Source organism: Camellia sinensis, chromosome 10, assembly GCF_055761805.1.
Source record: "Camellia sinensis isolate YWXY chromosome 10, ASM5576180v1, whole genome shotgun sequence".
In the NCBI taxonomy this organism is placed as follows: Eukaryota; Viridiplantae; Streptophyta; class Magnoliopsida; order Ericales; family Theaceae; genus Camellia; species Camellia sinensis.
The window spans coordinates 163,579,574-163,593,435 of NC_138970.1; the positions used below are offsets into that span (position 1 = coordinate 163,579,574).

A 13,862-nucleotide genomic window follows, 5' to 3' on the forward strand; every position below is an offset into this window, starting at 1 on the left:
GGTGCTAGCTATACGGCGACTCTGGTGTCTTAGATAGTGGCAGTGGCGCCGCTAAGGAGGAGGAGTGTGCGAGGGTGTGAGAGAGTAGAAGGGAGAGAGAGAGAGAGAGAGGAGGGTCTTTCTGAGAGAGAGATATATATGAGGGTATATATGTGAATTAATGATGGAGGGGTTAAAATAGTAATTTTACTTCAGGGGACCCGGGGCCGGGGACGGGGACGGGCCAGGGTTGAAAAATGTATCTCCGTCCCCGGCCCGAAAATCACCAGGGATTTATTTTTGAATACCATCCCCGGCCCGTCGGTCGTATTTTTCGAGGAAAAACCGCTCTAATCAGGGTCGGGGGGAGCAGGTCCCCGTCGGGCCAGTTTTAAATTGCCATCCCTACTTGGGTTTTGATTCAATGATTGTGTAGATATATCTTAGGGTGTGGTGAGGTGAAGCTCGAGAATTCAAGTTGCTAAAATAATGATGATTTTCTAGTTATAATTTAATTTAACTAACAAATTAATATATCATAATCTTGGCAAAAAAACCTCTATAACTTCATTTTAAGAGAGCTACAGTTTCAGAGGTCGCCTAAGATAGTGCTATACAACAAAAATTTTCAAATATCTCGTTGTAAATCACGGACTGGTACATAAGGATTCGAACTCACATTCCGATAATGGATATAATTTTCCAATCCTAGAAGACTAATCCTACCAACTTTTTGTGTTAATGCACAAGTGGATAGCCCTGAGGAAAATCAAACTAGAGATGTAGGAAAGTTTTAACCGCTGTATCAACTGTCAAGGTTAACCTACCTAATTTATATTACAATTTTTTATTAGTTAGAAGTATAATATAAATAATATCATATAATACTTCAAAATATAAAAATTAATCAATGATAGATATAATTTTTTTGAAAAATTACCATTCCGTAGTAATTTTTAAAAATTATTAAACATTAATAAAAAATTATAAATATAATTATTAGAGTAATATTTATAGGGAAAAATATCACATCAGTAGGATGTAGAAAAAATAATTACAAATTAATAAGAAATTTCATAAATGTTAATAATTAAATTTATAATTTTTCTAATGAATTTGTATTTTTTTTCTTGACATCAATGTTAGGTAAAAACATGTATTTATAAAAAAATTATTTAGTGCTCATAAGATATCACGTGATGATACTCTTCAATAATCACAATGCATCCTGCTCTCTCTTAATTTTTAATTATTAATATAAAATCATGAAACTCTTCTTTTCACTAATCACAATTGAAGCACCACCAAACAATACCCAAAGCCACCCAATAACTTCTATTTATAATCATTATCGTTTACATTTTCTTTTCCTAACAATCACTGTTAAATTATTTCCCCTAATTTTTTTTTTTAGCCAAGTCGTTGGTGGACGAGGCACTTCTTTTGAAGGGTTAGCGTACTTTTCTATGAGAATCTTCTGTGCGTAATATGCGGGTTGGGGTGAGTTCTGGTGTGATCACTTGTAAATATTTTTAGATACATCTCTAAAATTTATTTAAAAATATTTTTAGATACATCTCTAAAATTTATTTAAAACACGAATAATTCTTAATAATTTAAAAAATTATATATTCCTTTTATAAATTTTTTATTTAATAAAATTAATTAAAAAATAAAATTTTTAATTACTCTCTTATATAATAATAAAATTATTTTAATTATTAATTAAAATATATTTATAATATCATAAAAATATTAATTAACTTGATAATTTAATGACAAAATAGACTTTTGATTATGAAATTAAAAATTACACCAGATAAGATATAATTTTCAAAATCACATAAGATAATTCATATTTTAAAACAATTTCATTATCGTTTGCATTTTTTTTCCCTGACAATCAATTTCTCCTAATTTTTTAGTCAAGTCGTTGGTGGACGAGGCACTTCTTTTGAAAGGTTAGCGTACTTTTCTATGAGAATCTTCTGTGCGTAACATGCGGGTTGGGGCAAGTTCTGGTGTGATCACTTGTAAATATTTTTAGATACATTTCTAAAATTTGTTTAAAACACGAATAATTCTTAATAATTTAAAAAATTATATATTCCTTTTATAAAATTTTTATGTAATAAAATTAACAAAAAAATAAAATTTTCAACTACTCTCTTATATAATAATAAAATTATTTTAATTATTAATTAAAATATATTTATAATATTATGAAAAAATATTAATTGACTTGATAATTTAATGATAAAATAGACTATTTATTAGAAATTTCACCAAGCAAGATGTAATTTTCAGAACCACATAAGACAATTTATATTTTAAGTAAACCTCAAAAAATGTATTAGTAATTTACCCATATTTTAAAATATTCTTCATATTATTATTTTTTAGGTTAATTACACTTTTCACTCTCATAATTTGATTTAAATTTTATTTTAATCTGTATTGTTTCAATTTTTAAAATTTAATACTTATACTTTACATCCAGCTTCAATTTAGTCATTCTGTTAAATTTGTTGTTAATTTTTATCTACGTGTTCATGTTAGAAAATTAACAAATATTCTAAAATTATTAATTTTAACCTTCAATTTAGATGAAAAGACTAAATTAAAATTACACTTAAGTGTATGGAATGAACTATTCACTTTGAAACTATAAAAATTAAAATAAAATTTGAGTCAAAATATAAAGGTGAAAAATGTAATGAACTCTTATTTTTTTATAGTTATATTTTCTATATCAAGTTCATTTGTAATAATTAGACATAAAGTATGGAGCAAGGATCCTTTAGAGTTCTTTTTTCTTAAAGTTTTCTAGAGTGGTGCATTGTGTGGTTGAAATTTAATGACAAGTCATATCAATTTTTCAGCATTAAATCTCAACCACACAATACACTACTTTAAGAAACTTTAGGAAAAAAACACTCTAGAGGATCCTTGGTGTAAAGTATGGGTCTACCATAAGTCTTATTTCAATACTTCGAACATTTCATTTTGTAAGGTCTTCTATATATAATATCAACGAATAAAATTAAATCGATCTGATAATCATAATATTTTCATTTTATCGATTTTTTCATCAAAACAAATGGATAGCTTATTTAAAAAATACACTCATCATTCATTTTTTTTTAAAACAAATATGATAAAATAAAAAGTTATAATAATCGGATTGACTTAATTTTTTTAAAAATTTTTATGAATGGTATACATGGAAAAACTTATAAGATGAATGATTTAAATTGTTGAAATGAGACTCGTAATAAACTTTACAAACTCAAACAAACGAGAAGTTGTTTGTTGGTAAAGTGTTGTGATTGGAGAAGAAGATAAGTCTCTCGATTTTGTATTGAGTGATTACCGAATAAAAGAGGATATAATTAATTATGATTACTAAAGAGCGCCGCCACGTAACGCCCCAAGAACACCAAATAATTTTTTCACAAAGGGACCCGTTCAAATCCTGAACATTGACTTACTCGTGCCCTTCATTTTTTATTACATAAGAGTACACACTGGGATTTTAAATACAAGAACTTGTGCATTGCATTTCTTCTAAGAAATCAAACAAAAAGGTTCAGCAGCAAAGGCTTTATTCACTTCCATGGCTATTGCTACTACCTTAATCTTCTTCCTCGTAATTCTCTCTGCATCATTGCATTTGCATACAAATACAGTACAAGCTCAACAACGAAGACAATCAAATATAACCTTGGGTTCCACTCTAACCCCCACCACCAACTCCTCATGGTTGTCAGTTTCTGGTCTGTATGCCTTCGGATTCTACCAAGAAGGCAATGGCTATGCTGTCGGTGTCTTTCTTGCTGGAATTCTAGAAAAGACTGTAGTCTGGACAGCCAACCGAGGCAACGCCCCAGTCCCAAGCAATGCAACCTTAGTCTTAACTAGTGGTGGATGGCTCGTCCTACAGCAACCTCAAAGCCAGGACACTGACGTCACTGGCCTTACCCAACCTGCTTCATATGCATCTATGCTCGATTCGGGCAACTTCGTGCTCTATAATTATTCTCACAACATAATTTGGCAAAGTTTTGATCACCCAACAGACACTATTTTGTCCAGCCAGATTCTGTTAGCTGGGCAGGATTTGATTTCTAGGGCTTCAGAAACTGACTACTCGACGGGGATTTTTCGTCTCTCCATGCAACGTGATGGGAACCTTGTCCAATACCCGATTTCTAAGTCATCTCCTTCTACCGCTTATTGGGCATCTGGCACATTTATGTACGGAGATAATTGCTCGTTGCATCTCGACGGTGACGGCCATCTCTACATGCTCAATGCGACAGGCACCACCAATATAAAAGATTTATCTGATGCAGAACCTACAAAGGAAGAAAAGATTTACAGGATGACAGTCGATGTGGACGGAATCTTCAGAGTGTATTCATTACGACGTGCCTTGGATCCCAAAGAAAAGTGGTCGATTTGGTGGAACTCTTCTTCGGATAAGTGTGATCCTAAAGGTCTATGCGGGCTTAATGGGTTTTGTGATTCAAATAATACAGAGGCCGACTGTAGATGTCTTCCGGGATTTGCTTACGTTAATCCGAGTAGTTGGTCTTCTGGGTGCGTGAGAAATTACACTGCAGAAAGCTGCAAAATCACAAATGGGGACGGCAATACCAAATATTACAAGATGAGCCCATTAGAAAATTCTATATGGGAAGATGATTCGTATTCGGTGCTACAATTGAGTTCCAGAAAAGAATGTGAAGATGCCTGTCTGCAAGACTGTAACTGTGAAGCTGCACTATACAAAGACCAGCAGTGCAAAAAGCAACGGCTTCCTTTGAGATTCGGAAGAAGATTGCTAAGTGATTCAAACGTCGCCTTCATCAAGGTGGGTGAATCTTTTTCACCAAACACAGAAGGTATTACGACTCATAGTGACAATCCACCCAAGAAACCAAAAAAAGATTTCCTAATCATCAGTGTTTCACTTGTTGTTTTTTCTTTGATGACATTGGCGATTTCTGGTGTACTTGCGTACAGAAAACATGTTTGGGCATATAAAATGATTTCTGGAGAAAGGAATGTTGAGTTGGGCGAGGAAGCTAATCTCAGAACTTTTACCTTCGAAGAATTAGAACAAGTTACAAATGGGTTCAACCAAGAATTGGGTAGAGGAGCGTTCGGGACTGTTTTTAAAGGATTCATGTCGGACAACCAAAACGATGTAGCTGTGAAGAGGTTAGAGAAAGTGTTGACAGAGGGTGAACACGAATTTCAAACAGAGATAAGAGTAATTGGGAGAACCCATCATCGGAACCTAGTTCGACTGATTGGTTATTGCCTCGAAGGACCTAACAGGCTTCTGGTATACGAGTACATGTGTAACGGATCCCTTGCAGATTTTCTTTTCACACCCGAAAATGAAAATCGGCCAGATTGGGATGAAAGGATTGGAATTGCTCTGCACATTGCCAGAGGCTTACTCTACTTGCATGAAGAGTGCGAGCCACAGATCACCCACTGTGATATAAAGCCACAAAATATACTGATTGATGGGCACGGGTGCGCCAAAATCTGTGACTTTGGCTTGGCAAAGCTTTTGAAGCCGAACCAAACAAAAACTTTTACAATGATTAGAGGAACAAGGGGTTATGTTGCACCTGAGTGGCACCGAAAATTGCCAGTAACAGTCAAAGTAGATGTTTACAGTTTCGGAGTTTTGCTGTTGGAGATCATATGTTGTCGAAAGTGTTTGGAGTTGAGCTTTAGCGAGGAAGAAGCTGTCCTTGAAGAATGGGTTTATGATTGCTTTCAGACCAAGGAACTTGGTAAGCTGGTGGGTAATGAAGATGTGGACATGAGAAAACTTGAAAGAATGGTTAAAGTAGGCCTTTGGTGCATTCAAGATGAGCCATCGCTCCGTTCTTCAATGAAGAAAGTTTTATTAATGCTAGAAGGGACTGTAGACATTCCGATTCCTCCCAGTCCTACTTCCTTTCTAAGTGCCATATAAATCTTTCTCATTGTTATGAATTGATAAAGTAGGCCCTTGATGCATCTAGGATCCGTCTAGTTCCTTCAATGAAGAAGAAATAAGTTCTTGTTGATGTTTTGTCCAAACTAATTTTTAATATGGGCTTCATCATACAAGAGTTTAATCTATATCACACATTAATTGTTTTCTTAGGTATTTTTCTGCGTCAAAATTTTGTCCTTGGCATTATTGTATTGATATTTTTGTCAGCAATAAGAATGCTTCACATACATTACCGATAAGCACTCCACAAGTTTGTGGTATATATAAAATCATACATGTTTCTTGCCTTCTATGGCAGTCTAATGTTTGGATTTTCAATCATTGATTTTTAGATATGCAGTTTTGATTTTTTGAGCATTCCGCATGTTTGATGTATAGAGAAAAAGCATACATGTTTCTTCCCTTCAATAAATCATGTTTGTTGTGTATTTGTTTCACTTCCTTATGTTCTCTAGTCTATGTTGATTTTTACTCTAACAACAATTTTTTTGATATAAGGGAGACTTACTGTCCAATAAGTGCTGTGATAATCAGCGACGCTTTTATAAAAAAATATCACTAATTATTGAGCAATAAGGGGTTGTTTGGGATGACCTAAATAAGTGTACTTTTTATTTTTTACGAAAAGATGTGCAGAAAAGTAGAGAGATGATGTGATGAAAAAAAGATAAAAAGATAAAAAGTGTGTGCTTATTTAGGATAGCCAAACTTGGCCTAAGTTTATCTATTGAGACCTGCACATAAATTCTCTAAATAATATAGTTTTAGTTTTTGAAATTGAAAAAAAAAAGAAAAAGAATTAGGTTCAAAATAAATACTTTCATGAATAATTTCATGAAATTTAACTTGTAGGGGGGAAAAAAATTAATGATTCAATACACTTCATATTTTAACTAAGAATGAAAATTGACATGACACATTAACATGATATGACTCCAAATTAAACACAACAAGATATATAACACAAAAAAATAAATTAGTAGGGTTTGAATTAAGAAGATTTTACCCGAATCGCAAACGATACAACGTGAGCCCACATATTCAGCAACGCAACATACTCCCCACCTCTAGTTTCACCACAAAAAATTTAAAATTTAGCAACTTTTAAAAATCGTTGTTGTATGCTTTTGAAATGCATCTATAAGGAAAAGCAATATTTATTGTTAAGCCATATATACAAACATCATCTTATTTTTCATCATTCAACAAATGTTAGTAGTTACATTTCTTTTTTTTTTAGATAATCGGGTGTTTGCACTTTGACTAATTTCTAGAGATCAATCTCACCGTCCACTTGTGGAAATCCCGTTTAAAGTCAGAACAAACGTCTTATATGAACTAGCCCCAAGAAACCCTATTCAGTAGTTACTTATACTTCGCATTTTCCTAATCACCAACAAATATCTATTGCCAACAACTAGTTAATTGATCGTGATGGTACTATTACATAGTTTCTCACCAAGTTACATAAATGATTTAATAAAAATGCATAAGTTTAACACAAATTCGCATAATTACATAAGTTTTTGAGCTTACGCAAATTTGTGTTTAACTTAAGTATTTTTGTATGATCACTTATATAAATTTGTGAAAATTTACATAATTTTATATAGGGTTACAATGCACACCGAAACATTTCCCCTATGAACTTTGATCTTTTATCGTTAATGACAACATGATATCATGCTTACGAGATTTCATAGCATTTATTTTTATGCCCAGTAACACTGCGAACCTAGACTTGTCAACCTAGAAATTATGATCTTATGATTCAAATTTATTCTATCTATAGACCACACACTCCATAAATTTCATCCCCACCATACAACCACTAAGAAAAATCTGAGTGGTTAAATCTGAGATAGCAGACTTATTCTTTTATGCCATCATATTTTACTCACTACAGGAAATGTGTGATTTAATGGCGCTTTTTTAAACGTCACGTTTTTTAATATTTAACGACGTTTTATAACCGTCGCATTTTGGTTTAAATAAAATGGTACGTTTAACTGATAGAAGACGTTTAAAAACGCCTTCAAATGTTATCCCCCTCTCACGCACTCTCTCCCTCTTCAAACCCTCATTCTAAATCTGAAAAACCCTTATGCTCACTCTTACTCTCACTCTTACTCACTCAAATCTGAGAAACACAAATGTATGAATCTCGCTCGCTCGCTCTCCCTAAACCCTTTAGAGATTACGATTCAACCTTAAAGTGAATCTCGCTCGCTTGCTCGCTCTCTCTAAACACTTAAGGTGATTTCGATTTCGAAGTTCGGTGATCCAATCTCAGAGTGATTTCGATTTCGTAGAGCAGAATCGATTTCAATTTTGATTTGGAAGATACAATTCAACCTTCTTCAGCTAGGCGATTTCCATTTCGAAGCTTTCTCTCTCTCCCTCTCTCTTTCTCTCTCTCTCTCGATTTCAAAGCTCCACCACCACCACCACCACCACCACCACCTGCATCGTCTACTAAGGTGAGCACTATTGTCTACAATCTCGATTTCGATGTCGAAGTTCTCTCTCTCTCTCTTTCTCTCTCTTTCAAGATCTTCATTACGCTGATTCTTCTTCTAGGGTTTACAATCTTGGATCAACCCTCCTCTCGCCTGACTTGTCCCTTGCGATTTCAGGCGGTAAATTCTCTCTCTGATCTTGAAGTTCATATTTAATTATAAATTTGTTGTGAGACATTTGAATTTGAATCCATGTGTTCATTTGATTTGAATTTGAATATGAATTTATAGTTGTCAAATCCTGAAATTCAATCGGTGATGCTATGATATTGAACTTGAGTGATTGCTTCCTCATGAATTTACTTGAGTTATTGTGTACTTATCATCTCTAAGTTTATATTGCAAGGCTTCTCTGTGTTCAGTATTCTGTTCCCTGTTGTTTTCCTTCTCTGATATTGAAAAACCTGAGTGAGTCCAACCATGCTTAGTGGTTGTGCTAAGACTGATTTGAGGGTTCTATTACTTGTTCATTTGAAAAAAATTCTGATGTGATTTTTTCACAACACTACCATGATCATGCATGTGATTCCTGTAGATATTGTATTTGGGTAAGAAAATTAAATTAATAGATAGATAAAACACAAGTTTGATATATACTCTAGTTCTTGTAATTTGTTCCTCTGTGTCAATTTAATCTCCTATGTTCTAATACATCAATTTTCCCTTTGATTTTTCTTAAAATTGTATCAATTTTTAGTTTAATTGATAAGTCTTATTTAGAAACAAGACTCATACTGCAATTAAGGGGTAAACTCTTCTCTAGGTTTGGTGTTCGAGGTTACATGTTGTCTCATTTTTTTCCCTTCAGTTTTGCTTCTTGAGTTTGTTAAATATGAGATGTGGTATATAATCTTATTGTTATGATTGATAAATAAACTATATGTAAGTGGGTATAATCAAACTTTGATTTCATGTCTAACTCCACTGTCACCACAAGAAAACTTTGATATATAATTTCAAGTATTTTATGCATTAATCTCTTGCACTTGACTTTAGAAAAAAGGGGACGGTGGTAGTATATATTTGTCAATCTATTGAGTGATCAGTAGTTATTTATTTTGTTTAGACATTTATTTGGAATAGAGTAGTACTAGTAGAGTTCAAAATCTGCTTTGTGGAATCAGGGATTGCAAAGTTTAATAGTTCTAGCTGATTTTTAGGAGTTAAGTTTGTGAATCTTTTGTACTTATTCCAGTTACAACATTAGGGGCTTTAAGTAGGACATAAGAGTGAAAGATGCGACTGTAAAATGAACATATTATCTACATACAAATAAATATGGAAATTAATTGTTCCAACGAGTAATAGATAAAAAGATTATGGATTGTGTTTTTGACTAGGCTTAATTGTTCAAAAAAGCTTATCTCAAGCAGCTTGAATTGTGAAATTTGATAGATTATCTTCTGTTAGAAACTTCTTTTTCCTATTCTATTCTTTTATTGCGTTGTTACAAGTAACCTGCATTTTTACAGATTTTTAAAGGCAATGAAGTTTGACCTTGATAAGACAGTCCATATGTGGGCAGAAATGCTCAACTGGAGAAAGGAGCACGCAGTAGACTCTATTTTACAGGTAATAACTGCAATCATGGCAATGTTTTCACTTTACTAAAAGCACTTTATTTTAGTGCATAAGACCATATCCCAGTCTGGACAAGGACCTAGGAGGGGCAAAATGAGGCACCAAGACTTGTTTGGGATTTGATATTGTTTAAACCCTATCTTATATGTATGTGCTGCATGCAGCAGTTCCCTACTTTAAGTCCTTATAGCATAAATCCTGAATAAAACATGGGATCTCTGGCATGCTACTCTGGTTTCAGATAAACACACTTATGCCAGATTTGGCTGTGTTGTGCAAGTTACTTGCATTTTATGCACTCCAGTTATGTAAGTTACCATACCAATATCATGTTTTTATGTTGTGCTCTGGACTTCATGTTTCTTTGTTGAAACTGCATGGTAATAGTTAAGAAACTTGGCATCGTCCAAATGTTTAAAATAGTGAATTATTGATTAGTTCTTGATGAATTATCTCCTCTCAAATGTTGTGGATCTTTCTGTTGATCCTCAATCTGTTGAGATAACTCTGTGCTGGCATTGCCCCTGTAAATATAATTTTTGGATGTTTGGGGGGAGTACGTTTCCTAAACCAAGGGAAGAGTTGCAAACAAATTCTAAAATGTAGGCAGTGACCAGAACATATGGTAACCTGTCAAAGTTGTAAAATGAAATTTTTTGAAGGAACCAAAATTGCGGTTTAAATTAATTTAGGTCTACATCTTCAAATCTTCATTATGATTCTGAACAAACCACTTAGTTGTTTACCTAAGTCTAATAGCTTGGAATAAGGCAGCTGCATTTACAACAACTTGTCAAGTTGGAAAGTGTGATATTGTCGAGTTAACTTTGCCCTTCTTTTGTAAGGGGATTTTCACAAGTTACTATCTCACTTTTTCTAAAAGTTAAGCTCTACATTTCTTTTTTTCACTCATAACTAAGTTAAGCTCTTCATTTCTTTTTTTTTCACTCAAACCTGCTTTATCTGGCAACTTCATGCATTAATTAAATTCTTATATCAATTTGTATATTTTTATTCCCCTTTATTTTTTCTTATCATAAGGCAACCACCCCCCCCCCCCCCCCCCCCAAAAAAAAAAAAAAAAAAAAAGAAAAGAAAAGGAAAGGAAAGAAAGGCTGACATGTTGATTTTGAGACCATTTTTATGTGCTCTTTTTGATTGACCGAAAGCGTCTACTTTGTTCTTCTTGTTATTCAAGTGTATATATATATATATATTTCTATTTATTAAAAAAAATTAAGCATATTTTTTCGACATTCTATCAGATGCCACGACACGTGTTTAGGCCTTCGTTTATGATGAATATGAAGAAGTTCAGCACTACTATCCTCATTAGTTTTTGAAGAGATGTCTAAGGAAGAGAGCTGCAGAAGAAGGGGTTCAGGTTCTCATGCACGATCATGGTTGCAGCGAACTTATTCAATCCATCGTCGTGAACCTTTGGATTATGGTCATAATGGAGAAATAAACGGTTGGAGTCACCCACTTGATTTCCTTCACAGCAATGCTGACAATAACACTAGTTTTCCTTGGGACTACTGCACTTCACACTGTTATTTCTGAAGAGAACACTGAGATAGTGAAATTCCTAGTAGATCAAGGAGCCGACATTGACAAGCCAGACGTGCATGGATGGATCCCGAGGGCTTTGGCAGATTATCAGGGACATGAAGAGATAAAAGCTCTATTCCAAACCAAGGAAGAGACTAGAAAGAAACCTATTGCTTTGGTTCCAGAGCTGCAAGGTGCGCCTTACCTTAAGAAGTACCAGAGTGAGCTGACAATAGCTCCTTTTATTCCTGAAGTTGTGACACAAACACATGCCGATGAGGTTACTTGGTCTGATGATAATCGGAGACGAAGGGCCAACATATTTCACAATTCGTTGTTTGGGATCATGTCAGCTGCTAATAGACCCAATAGAGGTATGTATGCATGGATTTATATTTCATTAATTTAGAAAAAATGGCAATTCAAATTTAGTTTCAGAACGAATTTACTAGTTGGGGACTGGGAAATACATTGCAAAACTTAGTTGAGCATATATTTCTTGAATTTATAAGGAAAGGCAAAAATTTAGTAGGGAAAATAATTCACTTTGCTTGGTTCTTGTTTTCCAAAAACACTTTTTAGAAAATTTTACTTTCTTGTTTTTCGTGTTTTTTTTTTTGTTTTTACTGAATTTTTTATATTTTATGCATTTTTTTTTTTACTTTTTAGACATACAAAACATAAATATACCTAAAAAGTAAAAAACTTGTGAAAAAAATCTTTTAAAAATTCACCAAATATAAAAAACATAAAAAAATACGAGAATTCAGTATTTTTTTTTGTATTTTTATGTATTTATTAATTTTTTAAAATATTTTTTCACAATTTTTTTACTTTTTAGATATATCTACGTAAGGTGCATCTAAAAAAGTAAAAAAAATGTTTAAAATTTTAAAAATATTCACTAAAAAAAAACAAAAAAAAAAAACACGAAAATCAAAAGATTTAATTTTCAAAAAACTCAAACCAAACAAACTGATTAGAGCATCTCCAATCGTTTACCAAAATTTTCACCAAATTTCAGTTAAAAAAGATCCATTTTCTCATTTTGGTACAGACTGCTCCAACGGTGGCATCAAAACAGGGGTCGACCGGTTGGTCAACCGGTAAGGCATATTTTTTTATTTTTTATTTTTTTACCTCTTTAAACCTTTTGACCTGTTTGAATCAAATTTTTTGTAAGGGAACCGGTGGACCGGTTGGTCAACCGGCCGGTCAATCGGCTGGTCGACCCGTTGGTCTCCCCAACGGTCAAGCACAGTGAAATGGTGAAAGCTGTTGCCTGTTCTCACTTTGATGAATTTTTTGGTAAATTCTCAATTTGATACCGATTTGTTGCAACCGTTGGAGCACCAAACAATGACTTTTTTACCAAAATTCAAATTTGATATCAAGTTTGATAAACCGTTAAAAATGGTCTTAGTGTTTTATTTATCATTCAAGTTCACCATCACCCTGAATATGATAATTTATATCTTTACATATACACTTCCACACGTTAATGCTACTGTTGGAATGACCAATTTAATTTAATTCTTAATTGTTAAGTTGTATCAAATCATGCAGGTGAGAAGGGCCCTTTTACATCTTCACACAGTTTCGAAAGTCCGCATCGTTCGGGCAATAACCGAGCAAGACTGACGATTAGTTGCTCAGGGAAAGGAGAATTTACGACCTAACAATTCATAGTCTACAAATTGTTCCCGCTTGATCTCCAATAATGTTTAATTTATTTCACAGATGGCTCTTCCTATTTGCCTTTGTCTAATGTAATTGCAGAGACGCATGACATTGCATAGAGGGGTATCCTATTTTGGTGAACTAAGTTGATATAGTAGGAAAAGGATTTGTGTGTGAATGTGGTTATTGTGAATGAGAATATGAATATCAAGTTGGCTCAAATGTCTAGATTCTTATTTTGGCTCAAATAGAAGGGCATCCTATTTTGGTGAACTCAAATTCCATTCTTTTTTCAGTGCTGTGACTAATACAATAATGATTCAGAGCCCCAAAAACATTACTCCTACAACTTCCACTCACTTGTAATTGGTCTAAGTAAGAAGGAGAAAAAAAAAAAAAAAATACAAATACATTATTGTTCTACATCACTATAGGGGTCTTCTCAAAATGGGATTCCAAACATTTTCTGTGACTAATATGCTTAAAATAATATTAAGAATTATTATTTTTTATTTTATTTAATTTAT

The 13,862-nt window shown here is 33.3% G+C and overlaps 2 protein-coding genes across 2 annotated transcripts; both read left to right on the plus strand.

The window, feature by feature from the left end:
* Positions 1 to 3,542: 3,542 nt before the first annotated feature.
* LOC114271809 (G-type lectin S-receptor-like serine/threonine-protein kinase LECRK3) lies at positions 3,543 to 6,257 on the plus strand. The gene has a single exon (XM_082892754.1). The coding sequence runs from the start codon at positions 3,596 to 3,598 to the stop codon at positions 5,978 to 5,980; it is 2,385 nt and encodes a 794-aa protein (XP_082748880.1). The 5' UTR covers positions 3,543 to 3,595; the 3' UTR covers positions 5,981 to 6,257.
* Positions 6,258 to 11,369: 5,112 nt separating this feature from the next.
* LOC145801778 (potassium channel AKT1-like) lies at positions 11,370 to 13,388 on the plus strand. Its single transcript, XM_082893467.1, has 2 exons — positions 11,370 to 12,029; positions 13,222 to 13,388. Exons 1-2 carry the CDS (start codon positions 11,609 to 11,611, stop codon positions 13,332 to 13,334), a joined length of 534 nt encoding a protein of 177 aa, XP_082749593.1. The 5' UTR covers positions 11,370 to 11,608; the 3' UTR covers positions 13,335 to 13,388.
* Positions 13,389 to 13,862: the final 474 nt, after the last annotated feature.